At 38.1% G+C, this 17,714-nt stretch overlaps 1 protein-coding gene across 2 annotated transcripts in view; it reads left to right on the forward strand.

Annotated features, from left to right (window-relative positions):
* PTPRN2 (protein tyrosine phosphatase receptor type N2) overlaps positions 1-17,714 on the forward strand; it is a 1,212,473-nt gene that overhangs the window by 1,077,932 nt on the left and 116,827 nt on the right. For both annotated transcript variants that reach the window (XM_075587846.1, XM_075587847.1), the window contains exon 13: positions 75-287. In XM_075587846.1, coding sequence (XP_075443961.1) covers positions 75-287 — 213 coding nt within the window. The remainder of the gene's footprint in view (positions 1-74; positions 288-17,714) is intronic.

Below are 17,714 nucleotides of genomic sequence, written 5' to 3' on the forward strand. Positions count from 1 at the left end.
CATTTTCTGTGTCTGAATTATCCTTTGGCAAACAGAAGTACTTCAATGATTTCCTTTCTCACATTTTTCCACAGAAAAGCAAGTTGAAGTTTTTGCCTCATCATTTGGAGGAAGAAGAATCGACTAAATTTATTATCCTCACTTTAATCTCTATTGTTTGTCTCATCGGGGTCCTGACTGCTTCAGGGGTCATCTACTGCCTGCGCCACCGGTCTCACCACAAGTTGAGGGAGAAGCTCTCATCATTGGGATCTGACACTAACACTGATGCTACCACCGCCTACCAGGTAAGAAAAAGACCCCCCCCCAAACCCTCCCTTTACTACCCAATGCAGTTATTCCGTCTTGCTATCCATATGAATTATTTCTGTAGTAGATTTGAAGCTTTTAACCATTATAAAATGTCTAGCTGTATTAGATCAATTGTAACCTACAGTATACAAATCACTTTTAAAATTAACATATTTCCCCTTTAAAATAAAAGATAGTACTGGATGTGGTTTGTTATTGGAATACATTGTCTTATGTAGTCTTACACAATATCTAGAAGGTTGTGTGTGAGTAATGAGACTGCTTCAAGTTTTGATATGCAAATACCTACCTATAGATCTTCCTGTCATCATTTTTCACACTGGACTAAGAAATAAGTGATTGCATGATAGAAAACCCAGAAAGACACAAAATAAGCCCCTATTTATATAAGGGGAAAGTATAAAAGACCAGAGTAGAGTATGGGGACCATATAGTGTATATAGCCTATCTGCCATTATTGGTGGATATGTTGCTGTATTTTATGTCCTTAAACACGCTACCATAACTCATTTTACTATAATGCCAATGACCTAAATAGTGTGGGATTATGCTGGGCTGCAATCAGCATGAAAAAGTAAATGCAATTAGTTTTTTTTTCTTTTCCATAATATATTTAAACCTAAATGTCATCGCAAACTTTGATGTTACTATGATGTACTTAATTGTGCTATATAGAGTAAGTCTTTATTGTATACCTGATTTGATTTTTGTTGATTTTTTTTATCACAACTGTTTGTCTGATAAATATACTTTTGAGCCCTGATGCAGCAAAATCAATACTATATCATATTTATAGGGCTGATAGAGAGGTTGCTTCTTTTTGTTTTGATCTACACCTATCATTAAGCTTTTATTGGAAGAGTTCTTTATTCAGAATATATGTAAATTAATTATCATATTACATATTTTTTATTATCTATTTAGGTGAAAGATGAGGTTTTTTTTTAAATAAAACATATTGATAGACACTATTTAATACTCAGGTATCCCTGTCTGTGACTCACATACATTAAACTTATATTAACATATTCACATGCACAATATTCGCCTCTATTTTTGTGTGGATATGACAGCAGATAGCTGTAGAGATATATCATTTATTACATATTTCTATGGTTTTAGAATATATATTTTACAAGCGTGAGCTTTCTAATTACAAGATACATTTACTGCAAGCTGATTGTAAAGTCCATACTTAAAATGCATTTGAGATAATTAACAAGGCACAAATCTTCAGTGTGACAGCTCTAATTAATAATATATGTAATTAAAATCATGCCCTTACAGCTGGAAAATTGTGTGAGTTTCTGCGACTGACCTTTTTGCCTTTTCTCCCGAGGGCACATTGGTTAAGTTGATATTGATTTTATAATGAACTTTGGTTTGTTTCATAATCTGTAGTCCAGAACTACATGAAATGTGTACTTCATTTAATGTTCTTCCATTATTTTACCATGTGAATGTGTTCTCAAGTGATATACTTTAATTTGCTGTATATGATGGATGGGGTTTTGCCACTATTTTTTTTTACCAAAAATAACTTATTATTTTACCAGTAATGTTGAGTTTAAATAATAATGCTAAACACTATGAAATGCTCTTTTTTTTTTCTTTTTTTCCACAATTTTCACAGTTTTTTTTCAGATTGTAATGGCAATTTCAGTATCAGAATCCTAATTAAACACAGAAAGGCAAACATAGCAGGGATTTGGGCAACATATTGAGCAAACTAGTATTTATTTGTACAGTATAGTCCTACAATAGTATTAACATATGTTATTGAAACAGTCATCAAATATGGGATTTCATAAGACAAAATGTATGCTGGGCATTTACCTTTTTCAAAATACATTTAATTCATATATTCACCTAAAACATTAAATAGTTATCAGGATAATAATGTATTTAACAACAAAATGGCCAACAAATATTGCACTTGTTGCATGCAGTGTTAAAATAGGGTGTTTTTGGACTAGGTAATTCATTAAGAAATTCTAAATATTTTTTTTAATGTCCTACCATATCATTCTGCAGTATTTCTTAAATTATATTTTTACAGTTATTTTCATAAACCCCAGCAGTGTTACAGATGCCTTCAATATACTGCAAAAGTTTCGGTGTCACTGTGTAAGATATTTGATTGTCAGAATAAATAATGTCCACTTTCTTTTGGAGTAGATCAAATAATTATGTTCATATATGTATGTATGTGTGTATAATATATATATATATATATATATATATATATATATATATATATTTATATATATATATATATATATATATATATATATATATATACACATAATTTAGATTGTATATATTTAAATTAACAGCTTATTTGGATCTCAAGTAGTTTATTATTTCACAAATAAGTCTAAAATGAATGTATTCTTCTAGTAAAGTAATTGTAACTGTTTTATCAAGCTGGGTGCATATGTATTATATTTGTATAAATGGTAACAATGAAAATATAATATGTAATTGAATATAAATGAATTGGGTATGTGTGTGTGTGTGTGTGTGTGTGTGTGTGTGTGTGTGTGTGTGTGTGTGTGTGTGTGTGTGTGTGTGTGTGTGTGTGTGTGTGTGTGTGTGTATATATATATATATATATATATATATATATATATATATATATATATATATATATATATATATATATATATATATATATATATATACATATACATATACACACACCTATATTTATTTTGAAAAAGAGAGGGGCTGATACATAGTAAACGTGCAATTGTGTGCAAATTAATTAGCATTTTTCATTGTACAGATCTGCTTTTCTCGTTATTGGTTTAACCTTATCTATTTCTTTGCCTTATTTAAGTAAGGCGGTAAAAATGTTCTGTGCGTCATTGTGAGTAACTTGACAAGAGGAACGCCAAGTGCACATGGCATTTGTCACTGCTCCCATTAGAGAGCGATTAGAAATGTAATGGTCATCTGCCTCAGTGCTCACCATGGTTTAGTGACGCTTTAGTGACTCCCAGTGATGCAGGTTCCAAGTCCAACTGCACCTGACTTGTAACCTCACTAACCTCGCATGCTGCTGCTTGGTAACTGGTGTACACATGGCTAGTGCTGACCATGTGCCAATAATAATATATATAATATTCTTTCTTATATAGCGGTGTCAGTGTATGCAGCGATGTACGTAGAATTGTGCAGGCACAACGAACCCCTGCCCCATCAGGCTCACCATCTAATTTTGGTGCCTGAGGCGCAAGGGAAATTGGGTGAACCAGATTCGCCCACTTCAAAGACAGCGACATTACCAGCCCTGAGGCAACACAGTATCATTTGCAGTCAAGTTCCTTTCTTTTATCTAATACAGGGGCAGCAAACACCAGTCTTCAAGGGCCACCAACAAGTCAGGTTTTCAGGATATCCCTGCTTCAGCACAGGTGGTGCAGCCACTGATTGAGCTGCTGAAGCAGAGATATCCTGAAAACCTGACCTGCTGTGGCCCTTGAGGACTGGATTTGGCCAATCCTGATCTAATACACCTGGTGCAGTTGTTTTATAGTTTTGCACCATATAATCTTTGATACATTATCCCCTTTCTGTCTGAATTGAAAGAGGTTCCTTATTCCCACTCCTACAGGAGCGGGGCCATGTAACCTGTTGCCCACCGTAGCAATTAATTAGCCACTTCTACCTGTTAGAGACTTGAACCCCTCGCTGCCAGAGGGGAAAATCAGTGTCAAACCCTTCCATTGCAAGAGGTGAAACATAAGAGTTCATTAATCCCCCCCACCCAGTCTTCATAACCCTCCCATCATATTTTATATAGGTACCTTAAACTCTAAATGTGTGAATTCAGAAAATCCTATACATGAGATTAAAAAGTGAAATTATAAGTGCCTCCAAATCCTATTTATATTTGTATTTTTTTGTTTGTTTGTAAAAGCTGCCTAAAGCAGATAGACACATTAATAAATGAATATAACTGGCTGTTACATCGCTGTGAATTATTCGCTGCTTACTATTTATTTTTGATTTATGACAAACAAATTTTATGTGATCCCGGGCAGAAAATGTATTCTAGTTTATAACAGAACTATGCCCGATAAGCCTTTTATAATGAAAGCAAAACAACGCATTATTCACATCTCCCAAAGGTTTTCTTTTTGTATGTTACGTACAGTCAAAGAGAGCCAACGATCACATTCATTTGCTCTTCGGATTATTTTAGTTGTTTTATAATGCATAACCCCTTATCCCTGTTTAATATGCTGTGAGTGAGTATTCTCTTTGTTTTGGGAATATTTTCACTCCATTCAGTTGAAAGAGGCTTGAACCTTTCCAAACAATGGTGAGAATAAATGAGTAGTTCAGTGGTAATATCGCTGTCTGTGACGCGAGGGAATGCAGTTCACATCCCAGTGTCAGCTCCTTGTGACTTTGGGCAAATCCCTTTGTGCCACAGGCACTAAAATAAGATTGTCAGCTCTACAGGAGAAGGACTCTCATTCAGGCCTGCAACGTTCTATGTACAGCACTGCATACACTGTCAGCGCTGTATAAGGAATATTGTTATTGAAGCTCCAACACAGCATATTGAATTGGGGCATTTGTTAACAGAATGGCCACCAGGGCGTTGCTTTACATTTTCCTGCAAGTCTTTCCAGTAACCCTATTCCAATAATGGGCTTTCCGGTCTTCTGTAACAGGAGCTACGGTACTATAGCCTCACTTCAGCAATTCAATGTTGCAGAGTAATGTCAAATCAGAAGATTGCATTGTAGACTATTACATTCTTTTATCTACACAGAGAATCTCTATGGAAAATGTATACAGTAATACATTGTACATTGCCTTTTCTTTTTGTTTCAAAAATGTTATTGTATTTTTGGAGACATACACATCTTTACATTGCAAGGGGAACATCACGTTAACGGCGGTACTCATTATATCAAATATTTTCACAGTATTAATATCCATAGTTATGGATATGGATCCATGTTATTCCCGTTATTTCTCAATCGTGAGCTGCTGCTCCGTAGTCTCAGGTGTGAACTCAAATTGGATAGATAATATAAGATAGAGAAAGGGTATAGTTGGGAGGAGGGGGGTGGGGGAGGGAAGGGAGAGGGTGGGTATGGGGAGGAACGTAGTAGAGTGATTGGCACTGAACTTACTCTCCCCTTGCCTTCTTATCTTTGGAGCCAAGGCTCCCATGTTCGGTAGAACTGATCCATGGTTTGGTTTAGTTGGGCAGTCAGCCTCTCTATGTACATAACTTCATTTATTCTTTTGTGCACCGTTCCTCTTGATGGGGCGTTAATCTTTTCCCAAGCCGCAGCTAAGGAACATCTCGCCGCGGTTAGAATGAAAGAGATCAGTTTCTTCATGGGGGACATTGCTTTTCTCCGTTTTTTTTATACCTACATTTAATAAACAATGTAGTCATAAGGATGAAGGAAATCCCAGTGTTCCTCAAATCATGTTACGACGCTTCGCAAACACATGCAAATGACTATTCACAAGGGACACAGTACGAAAGTGGGGTAGATGTGAAACCGTAGATGGCTTACTTGCGGATAAAAAGAGTGCAAGCAGTGTTCAGGACCACTCGGGTCCCTTCTTCGTGCAGATGTATGATTGAGGTGGATTTGCCTAAAGGGATTTGTGAAAGATTTGCTCTACCGTGGCAAAACCCATCACACTTTGGGAATGAAAATACTCTATTTCTTGGGTAAAAGGGAGGTTTTGCTCTGGAGCCAAAAGGTTGGAAACGGGTGGTAACGGCCGCCTTACCTTCCATCGTAGTAGAGAATTCTACATCTCACTTCCAGAACTTGCCCGACAATTATGACACCCTTTTTAATTGATTTGATGGCACAGAGGTGAAACATTTTAGGTCAGTACTGTACATAGGTGCACACACGCGCTATTGACATTGAAATTAACATGGACCAATTGGGCGCTAAAATTGCAGTTTTTGACACTTAGTACATAGGCCTTGTTATCTTAATGCAGGGGTGCTCAAATCCAGTCCTCAAACCCCTGCCCCAACACGTCAGGTTTTAAGGATATCCCTGCTTCAGCACATGTGACTCAATCAGTCTCTGCTTCAGCACAGATTGTTCAATCAGAGGCTCAGTTTTCGACTGAGCCCCTGATTGAGCCACCTGTGCTGAAGCTGGAATACCCTTAAAATTGGACCTGTTGAGCGGTCTTGAGGACTGGAGTTGAGCACCCTCCCCCCCCCCCCACCAAAGAAAGTTTAGTGGAAAAGTTTGGTCTCTGAAAAGTTGACTTACAGTAGTATCACACATCTCCATGAAAAAAAATGTCAGGACATGAAGAACAGTGCTGCAGATATTCTTTTATGTGTGAAAAGCCGTTTCCACTGTTTCTCATCTTGCTTTATTCTTTGTTCTTCCTCTTTGATGTGTGCCTCTTGCATGAAACGCTTGTCATAGATTTTTCCTCCAACCTGTTTTCTTAGCAGTCAATACTAACGTTCGTTACAAAAACATGCAGTCACCTCAATGACAATATTTTGGCAGCAAAGGCCCAGAGAATTTATTTTGCAGTGGTGGAGTGTAAAATGTTAATAATTGGATGTGTGTGTGTGTGTGTGTGTGTGTGTGTGTGTGTGTGTGTGTGTGTGTGTGTGTGTGTGTGTGTGTGTGTGTGTGTGTGTCTGTGTGTGTGTGTGATTATAGATTATATATTTGTGTGCAATGGTTAAAGTGGCTTTAAAAAAGTAGTGATGCTGTACCTGAGCTAAAAAAAAGCTCTCTATTTAGTCACTATTGGGATAATGATCTTTGGAATATATATATACACATACACACACACACACACACATTATATATTTATATTTATATATATATATATATATATATATATATATATATATGCGGAAAAATAGGAAGAGGGGTTTCTACATTAACATTTTTCTTTAAAGAAAGCGTGGAATTATTCTTTAAAAAAATTAAAATAGGGGGTTGGGGCCAAGACACCAGGCTGAGAAGATGTGTGTCAGGAGAGCTCTGTCTTAAAAGCGCCAAAAAAGCGAACTTAAAGGGTCAAAAAGTGAAGAAAAAACTCCTATAAATATATTTTCAAGCGGAGGAAAGCCCTCTCTCCCTAATAACAGGACCCATAGTAATAGAACCAGGGACAACTTGATGCTTGTTTGCAAATAAGTGAGAGCCCCGCAAGTACAGCTGTGCTTTGCAAAATGGCTGCCTAGTGCTGATACCCACAGAAGGCCGGGAAGTGGGGAGCCACAGTAGAGGGCAACCCATCTCGAACTGCAAAGGAGTAAGCTGCGTAGCCCAATAAAAATCCCAAGAGGTCTCCTTCCGACGTCCCAACTGTGAGGGGGGGTGGAGGGGACTGAGGCTGCCGGTGGGGCTTGCGGTGGTGGTGCGGGGCTCTGGTGCGGCTGGAGGCTCACTAAAATGGCCGCCATTGAGCTGTAACTGAGTGCTGGGCTTACCTCTCCCGGCCATCAGTAAAATCAATCAGCGTGCCTTCCCGCTATCCCCCCCCTGCCTCCCTGTGCGTCCTTCCACCTGTCTGCACCGTCGCTGCGAGGAGGGGGTCTGAGAAGTCTGCTGCCTGGATCGGAGCTGTCTGGCTCCTTGCGTTTCAGCCCGCGTGTCGGCCAAATCCAAGATGGCCGCCGCAGGTTGGATTTAAAGGCACATCTCCCCCCAGGAACATAAATAAATAAATAAACACCACAACATAAAAAATCAGCCTAATCCTAGTCCAGGGGCTGCTGAGGCAGAAGAATAAAAAACAAAAGCAGCTACACATGCCCCGGCCACTAGGCAATGTCCGCATAACCCCTGAAAACCCAAGCATAGATGCAATAAAGTGGCTCGCATGCAGAGGAGCGACACAGCAGACAGTGACAAGATTAAATGATTTTGCCCCATTAAAAATGTTCTAAAGAGGGGTTTCCGGTGATGTCATCCGGTATGGTTGTGTACTGAAAGAGCTCCGCGGACCCAACAGAATAAAACATAAATATAACGCTCTCCCGCCAACATTCCCCGACCGAATTACGGCAAGAGAAACACCGAGAGAATGTCCAAACAACAGAAAAAAGCAGCAAATCAAGGGGTCACCAAGTATTTTTCAACCCAGCAGAAAAGCCCAGAGGGCTCTGCAGAAGCCCAAGATGGCGCTGGAGCACGCGGCCCACAGGCCCCACAGAGCAAATCAACACGGCCCAAAGAGACAGCTGCACCGGAGGAACCTGTAACCAGAGCCTACATGGAGGACCTAATGGCGTCCATGCACACGAAATTACAGGCCTCACTTCAAGCGGATCTCAGGGCAGTGGCAGCGGAGCTAAAACAAGACATGCAGGGCCTCACGGAACGCATAACAGGCCTGGAGGGGAAGCTGGCAGAATCCCTCGCGCGACAGACGGAGGCCGAGGAGGAAATCGTCCGCCTTGGAGAGGAAATCCTATTGCTAAAAGAGGGCCAAGATGACCAGGAGAACCGGGACAGGAGGCAGAACTTGCGCATCCGCAATGTCCCTGAAACGGTTCTCCTGGGTCAAATCAGACCTTACCTCACGGAACTCTTCACATCTATATGTGTGTCTCTAGAGGAAAAAAATAAAAAATATATAGTGTTACAGTGGGTTTAAAAATAATAAAGTAGTGATACTACATGCATTCTAGTATCATTTATTTATCTACACACAATAAATAAGTGTGTGTGTATATATATATCATTACATATACACACACATATATGTGTGTATGTATATACATATGTATATGTATGTATATATATATATATATATATATATATATGTATGTATATATATAAAAAAAAAAAATATAAAATATATAACCAAAACAGACAAGGGAAAAAGAAGTCCCCAGAGGAGCACTCGGGATGACCAAAAAATAACAATTTATTAAACACATATAAAAAAAGACACTAGCTAAAAAAGCACACAGGACCCCAAGTATTCTCAATGGACAAGGATGATAGCTGTGCGGAATATAAGGACAATATCAAATGCAGAGAACACAGATGACACAGAGAGCAGATGCTCACAGTATGATCACGACCAGCCGGTCATAAAAAAATAGATCAGGTGAGTACCCATATATAATGACGTAGCTACCTAATGATTAAAACATGGGTGGCCACACAAGAAGCCAGTCGTACTAGACAGTGAGTGACATACCACAATGCACATGCATCTCAAAATGACCTTTTTAAGGCAGAAAAACACATATAAGGATAAATCAACTGTATAAGACATCCTATAAATGATAAATGTCAGTCATGATGTCATAAGTAGCCGTAAAGTCAGCGTAGGCTGTATAAATATTGATAATAATCTCTATAGACAGACTACGGCCATGAAGTAGTACGAATGGTATACTAAATCCACAGAAAATACTGATCCAGAGGGCAGAAGCCCAGAATACAGAAAATACTGATCCAGAAAGGGCAGATACCCAGAGTACAGAAAATACTGATCCATAAAGGGCAGAAGCCCAGAATACAGAAAATACTGATCCAGAAAGGGCGGATACCCAGAGTACAGAAAATACTGATCCAGAAAGGGCAGAAGCCCAGAATACAGAAAATACTGATCCAGAAATGGCAGATACCCAGAGTACAGAAAATACTGATCCAGAAAGGGCAGAAGCCCAGAGTACAGAAAATACTGATCCAGAAAGGGCAGAAGCCCAGAATACAGAAAATACTGATCCAGAAAGGGCAGAAGCCCAGAGTACAGAAAATACTGATCCAGAGGGCAGAAGTCCAGAGTACAGAAAATACTGATCTAGAAAGGGCAGAAGTCCAGAGTACTGAAAAAGTCCAGGACAGAAAAAAAATGTGTTGCTCTATCTGCAAATATAATGTATCTGCAAATATAATGTCCCATAAGGCTTCATAATAGCGAGCAACAGGTATAAATACACATGGGTACTCAGCCATAGAAGCAAAAGAAGTCCTTGTTAACGATGTAGGCATCCAAAGGCACTAATGATGATAAAAGGCACAGCCCATCAAAATCAATGTTAAGGTCCGAAGTCCATACAGTATAATACGAAGATATGCGCATAAAGGTATCTAGAGACAGGGTCCCGACACAACACTCGCACTCGAGGCACGTTTCGCCCCCTGGGCTTCTTCCAGGAGTGATCACAAATACATAGTTACATTATATACAGGACATTGCATGCACAGTTAAAGATAATATATATTATAGGCATATGTAACAGTTACAGATCAGATTAAATGTCAGACAGCTTTAGTTTTCAAAGAACTTAGACTGGTGGGCCTGTGAGAGTCTCTGGTAGATTTTTCCAGTTGTGGGATGCACGGTAAGAGAAGGAGGAGTGGCCGGACACTTTTTGGCTTCTTGTGTAGCTACCCATGCATTAATCATTAGGTAGCTTTGTGATTATATATGGATACGTACCTGTACTATTTTTTATGACCGACTGGTCATGATCATACAGTGAGCTCTCTGTGTCATTTGTGTTCTCTGCATTTGATATTGTCCTTATATTCTGCACAGCTATCATCCTTGTCCACTGAGAATACTTGGGGTCCTGTGTGCTTTTTTAGCTAGTGTCTTTTTTATATATGTTGAATGAATTGTTATTTTTTCATCATCCCGAGTGCTCCTTTGGGAACTTCTTTTTTTCTTTTCTGTTTTGGTCATATTCACTTGTCCCAGGAGCACCACCAGCTATCATTGTTTGCAGTACATTGCTGGGGTTTTTGGGCACCATTGACTTTACGGTGTCATTGCGGTATCTTTTGTTTTATATATATAACTTCCTATCTAGATACATTCCTATTTCAACTTCCATTTCAACTTCCTATCTAGATACATTTTGATAAGAAAAAACACAGCAATGGCAAAAGCCTATATTATATATATATACTGTGTGTGTGTGTATATATATATATATATATATATATATATATATATATATATATATATATATATATATATATATATATATATATATATATATATATATATATATATATATATATTCTTATCAAAATGTATCTAGATAGGAAGTTGACATGGTTAATTTTGAGCTAACAAATATATGATTTCAGGTTTTTTTTGTCATGTTGGCCTTAATATGGGGAATCACAATTCAAGTACATTCCTGAAATTCGCCACCATGGTGCACCAACCAAATGTGTTCACTTAGAAATCATTAACGTCTTGCCTGTGCTTGACTTGTCCCACTGTGCTGAAGGCATCACAGCACGAGAGCCTGCCAATGTCTGCCATGTAATGAGAATTCATGCATTCAGTGCACTGTGGCACACAAGAAGAATAATGTTTTCCGATAAGAGGTGTTGGTAAAATCAGATGTGTTTTATTAACACATTCCGGACCCTGGGAGTCGGGTCAGATTGCTGGGACAGCATATACAGTAGTTATATGATGTCATTTAAAGGACTTTCAACTATAAACAAAGTGCAACTGCTGTAGCAGCCCAGTGTTTGTAGAATGCAGAAGGGTAAAAGTTTAGTGTTGTTGAAGCAGTTGGGTTCATCTGGGTTTAAGCCATTTCATAAAAGGTACAGACAGTCAGTTGATTACCAGTATTGTAAGCATCATTGTGGATACTTCTCAATGGAGAAAAAAAACACTATGTGAGCCATACATCTCCTATAATGATTTATTACAACTAGTCCAGTTAATAACACAAATACTTTAGATGTACTAGAGCTCTGCAGCATTACCTGCAGTGTGCAGGGAACACTATAATAATGTACTAAAGAGAGCAAAATCGTATTGGTAATGTCTTTGGCAAGTGGACTAAACAAAGGACTGGCACAGCTGTTGATGGTGTCTCTCTGACATTAGTGACCAATGCCTTACCCCAAAAGCTCCTTCAACTGCTACTATTGTTCCTGAGACTTCTGCCTCCCATTCAGATTGTCTCAATAGCAATTTTTAAAGATGTGACTAGCAAATTGAATGTTGTGCTGCTGTTAGTTTCATCTGAGACCAGGTGAACTAATGTAACAGATGTTAGTGTGCCCAGGGCTTAAACGAACCTCTTTTCAGATTAGTGTTCTGAAGACCTGTTTTTCTGCAAATGGACTTCATTAGGTTGCTGCAAGGCCAGGTCACTGGCTCTGACAACCAACTAATTGTGAGCTTGTGTGGCAGATAGAAACTCACTAACTAAAGCTATAGCTAAGATCAGTATTGAGACCTCTATCTGAGTTTATTTATTTATTTATAAACATGTTTTACCAGGATTAATACATGGAGTTACCTCTCGTTTTCAAGTATGTCCTGGGCATAGAGTTAAGATGACAAATAATACATGGTTACAAATACAGTTACATAAGTGAACAGGGTATACAGTATATACAAGACACTGCATGCACAGTTTAAGATAATATATATTATAGGCCCATGTAACAGTTACAGACCAGATTAAAGTGTGAGGCAGCTTTTGTTTTGAAAGAACGTAGACTGGTGGTGGCTGTGAGAGTCTCCTGAGTTAACCTCCATAGCTGCTTTTATAAACCTTTTATGAATCATCTCACTTATTTAGGATCTTTTTTGGTTTGCTAAATAAATTACTGTTCAGTTTATAGGAAACTATGTAAAAAATACATTCTGTCCATGTCATACGGTCTCTAGTCTGCTCATCGTTGGTGGAGTGTACACTACATTCTCAGCAATGAATTCCAGCCTACTATAATGCTTAGAAGTTCAACAAAGCACTTTATAAATTGTTCAGCTTTACATTCTATGCATATGTGTGTTGTGTATTTATGTTGTTGCATTATCTTTCATGATAGTCTTCTCCTATTGGTCTTCCTATAAGTGTTTTACATTATAACCTGTATGTAAGTAGATTTGTAGCCTTCCATCCAAGCCACATATTTTAACTTGCGTGCATCAACTTATTATTTGCTAAGCTAAGGAGATAAACTGGGCACATATTGTAATCAGTTGTATCCAATCCTGTGCCTCTGTGTGTGCCGAGATGCCTATTGCACTTATATTTGTCCCTCCTCTTTACGTGTCTCCCATCATCATTGTAAGCTCCTTGGACAAGGGATCCTATTTTTTCTTGCCTTCACATTGATCTCCAATGGTCCCTATTTGTAAATGTAACTTGGTATTTTAAACCGTCTTCACGCTCCCATTGTAAAGCACTGCTGGTTGGCACTATAAAAATGAATAATAATAATAATTAGTATGAGAAACTCAGCCAGATCGGGCTAAATCTTCCCAGTTAATGATCCACTGACTTCAAAAAAAATGTAAAAGCAAAAACTGTTGTGAATCAAAACCTATTTTCTTTGGCATGGAAGGAAGACCCCCATTTTGTCATAAAGAAGTGCTGATGTTGGAAACCAGTAATCACTACACTAGTTATACAAAGAATAAGCATTATCTATCTGTTTTGAAAACCATTTGCTCCATCTTAAGCCTGAACTGTGTTCGAACATTCAGAAGTGAAATCAAAATAAGATGCTGCTTAAGGCCGCGCTTATAGTGCCAGCGACGGCAAAGCGACGGCTACGTCAGGCGACGGTCGCTGGAAAAATCAAATTGAGATGACTTCCAGCGATCGCGACCAAACCGTCGCTCCGCGTCACGTCGCACTTACTATAAGCGCACGCGACGGTTGCAATGCATTTGTTTTGATGCGACATTGTGTCGCTGGCACTAGAAGCGCAGCCTAAGCGCAGCCTAAGCGCAGCCTTACATGTATCAAATAAGTCACCAGTGATTCAGCTACGGGTGGAAATCTATGCAGAATTGTCATGACCAGTGGTATTTTGTTCACATGTGCACACATATGTCTTAATTGCTATTTCCATGAGGAACCATTCAGTGGTATGCAAAAATAATAATAGGAAATATAAACTCAATATGTAGCGTTCTTATTGATTTCCAACCACTTGACTAAACCATCCTGTGGTTTCATGGTTAGCTTGTTGTTTGCACTGTATTCTTCAGGGTAGTTTTCCATCTGGTGGGTATTTTGCTTGATTATTACATTGTCTGCACAGACAAATCTTTTTTAGACTAAGGAACAATAGAAAACGAATCACACGAAGGAAACAATTGCTCTCTGAAAGGGAGCTTGTCATGTACGCTGCCTCCAGGGCACATTGTTGACAGATCTTTTAAAAAATAAATTGAGCATGTTCAGAAAATCATTTTTGGGCAGACTGTGATAAAATGTACAGCCGGCTTTTGGTGCATCATTAGAGGTTAAATTATATTATATGTTGCTCAAAACCAAACCCATACGTTTTGATTGAGATTTCTCACAATAGAGATGTATTGCAGATAAGGGCCATTGGCTGTAAAATGTAAGTATTGTTACCCAACCACCTGAATGAAAAGTCAGCTATGATGTATTCTCCCACACTCCTATTGTGGCTCAATTAATTTTTTAACATTTTACCTTTTTTATGTAGTTGTTTTTTTTTCCCTCCAAAAGGCCGTATAAAAGGACAGAATGCAAGACTACGGCCCAGCATCCAATTTAGTGGATTGACATTGGGAAATTAATTTGTATATATTTTTTGTCAGGTGATAACATGCCTATGTTGACTGTGTGCTAAACTTTCAAAGCATATTGCTGTCCTAATTTGCAAGCGCTTTGCTTTATTGCAACAACATCAGCATGTCTAGAGGTTTACTTTCCCCTGCATCAAATGCAAGAATCTTGTTTACAATAAAGTGCATTATGATAGCGGAGAGCACTGGTCAGTGAAGTTCATCAGAAGTCAGATTTAGTAGAGATTTTTGACACACAAGATGCAGAACTGTATACATGTCATTGCAATATGTGTGTCTATTTATTCATCCTTTAGTCAGCGTTCATCCTTCAAATTACGAATTGATGAAAAAAAGTAAAAAATAATTGAATACCTTAACCCTTACAAATACCTCTTACAATCTGGGGACTTTCTACAGACATTATTGCAGTGAGATTTAATAGTTGTTCCTGACTTGCATCTTTACCATATTTACCATGTAAAAGGTGTTGTCATGATAGGAAATGTTTCTAAAATGTGCATTTGGAAAATATTGGGAGGCACGGATTTCTACAGTAACTAGATTTTTTTATTCAAAGAGGAAATTGCTTGGTTAAGTCAATTATTATTCTGCATTTATATGCAATGGTGGGGATCTGGATGATACTGATGGCTCTCAACCATTCTAGGATCACTCCAAAACAAGAAAAGATTATTTCCTTTCCTAAAGATGCAGAAATGCCTTCCAAAACCAATGTGAACCAATGACAATGGCCATTCAAGGAAATAAATCATGGGGTTCAGAACCCTTTTTTCATATCTGATAATTAAGTGCAGTTTAAAATAATTTTTGAAGGTTACTGCGTGAACAAATAAACGTAAGACTTGGAGATTTGTATCCTTGAGCTCTTCCTCTTGTGTGGTTGTTGAACTCGTGCCATCTCTTTGCACAGGTACAATGCTCTTCCTTCTGTTACTATTCCCCTCCGTAGGCCTTTGGTGATAAGTGCGCACAATTATGTGACAGTGGAGGCTGGATCAAACGTTTTGAGGGCGGAGGAAATGGACGAGTAAGAAGCAGTCATTATTTCAGGGGCCTCAATGCAAATATATTTAGTAGTTTTTAAATAAGCCAAAACAGTGTCATTTATCTTGTATGGATGATTACATTTGTTGTAGGAAGAGTTGGTCACTGTTCAAGATGTCAATTAAACCACAGTAACTCTCTCTCTCTCTCTCTCTCTCTCTCTCTCTCTCTCTCTCTCTCTCTCTCTCTCTCTCTCTCTCTCTCTCTCTCTCTCTCTCTCTCTCTCTCTCTCTCTCTCTCTCTCTCTCTCTCTCTCTCTCTCTCTATATATATATATATATATATATATATATATATATATATTTATATATATTATGTCTGAAGCACTTATTCCCATGACATATTATTTATATTATCTGTTATTTATTGATTACCACGTGTATTACTGTGAAGCGCTATGTACATTAATGGCGCTATATAAATAAAGACATACAATACAATATATCAGCGTGCATCTCTGTATAATATTCTCTCCCTGAAAGTAGTTTCTTCCACCCAATGAATGTCTATAGAAGTTTGTTTTTTTAAAGGCTTTTTTTTAGCTCAAATATGTATGTATGTATGTATTTTATGTATGTATTTTATGTATGTATGTATGTATGCCTTTAATGTACATAGCGCTTCACAGCAGTAATAGTAAATATCATTGAAAGCAGAGGCCACATGCTGGTCACTATGACGGCAAAAATACTGAAAGGAGTTTAGGGTTCCACATCATGTGTTCCAAGCTACCCAACCGAGATAAAGGTTTATCAACCTAAACTCAGTAATAAGAAAATCATGTGTCAATATTTTAATAAAGAGGAATAAGCCCTGTGCCCTCTATTTTGGAATTAACTTGTGGTTACCTGTGAAAGAGAGGCACAGGTAAGGAATTAAATTCCACCGTTCACTCTAACTGAAATAACATAGCAGTCTTGTTAAATCAGCCGATGTTTCCCAAAGAGGGAGAACGTCCCCTCTACATAGCGTCTGTGATACATGAATTATAGATAACTCCTGCTGACTAAAGTTTGGGATTCTGGTCCATGCTGTCCCTGTATGTCTCCCGTTATAAATTCTCTTTACATTAGGCTAAGAAGTCACAGGTCTTGCAGTGATCTTAGGAGTCATTGCAGCCAAAAATAAGTGCTACTTTATCCTAAATATGGCATATGAATCTCACATGGTGATCCAACGTTTGCTTCATAGAATATGTGACCAAGTCTGGAATGTTCTCCCTCTTTGGGAAACATAGGCTGATTTAACAAGACTGCAAAGTTATTTCAGTTAGAGGGAAGGGTGGGAGTTAATTTCTTGCCTGTTAATCTCTTTCACAGGTAACCACAAGTGAATTCCAAAATGGCAGAAGGGTCAAAGTGGGTCTCACTTAATCTAATAATAAGATATCACACATGTTCTACACAAACAATCTAAGCCTACAAGTTGATGTAAATGTTGATCTGGACCTCTTCATTTTTATAAACTACCCTCAACAAGCAATTGTATTTAAAAAAAAAACACAACTTTCTGTAGCATCTGTGAAGATCCATTGATCGGTAGTTAGAAACTTAGAGATACAATTAAATTGTCTGAACATTTAAACAGTAGTATCATACTGAAAAGAGGATTGCTTACAAAGGGAAAAATTGGAAATGGGCGAAGGATGGTCCCTTGGGATACTTCACAAACGATTGGGCAGACATTTGATTTTCCTGGCCCTCCTTCAGGAGATGGGGAACAGCAAAGGAAAATTCCCAGAAAAACAATAACTGTAGTAGTTTAGGACACAACGAATGATGATTTAATGTGCCTACTGT

Source organism: Ascaphus truei, chromosome 2, assembly GCF_040206685.1.
Source record: "Ascaphus truei isolate aAscTru1 chromosome 2, aAscTru1.hap1, whole genome shotgun sequence".
Lineage (NCBI taxonomy): Eukaryota > Metazoa > Chordata > Amphibia > Anura > Ascaphidae > Ascaphus > Ascaphus truei.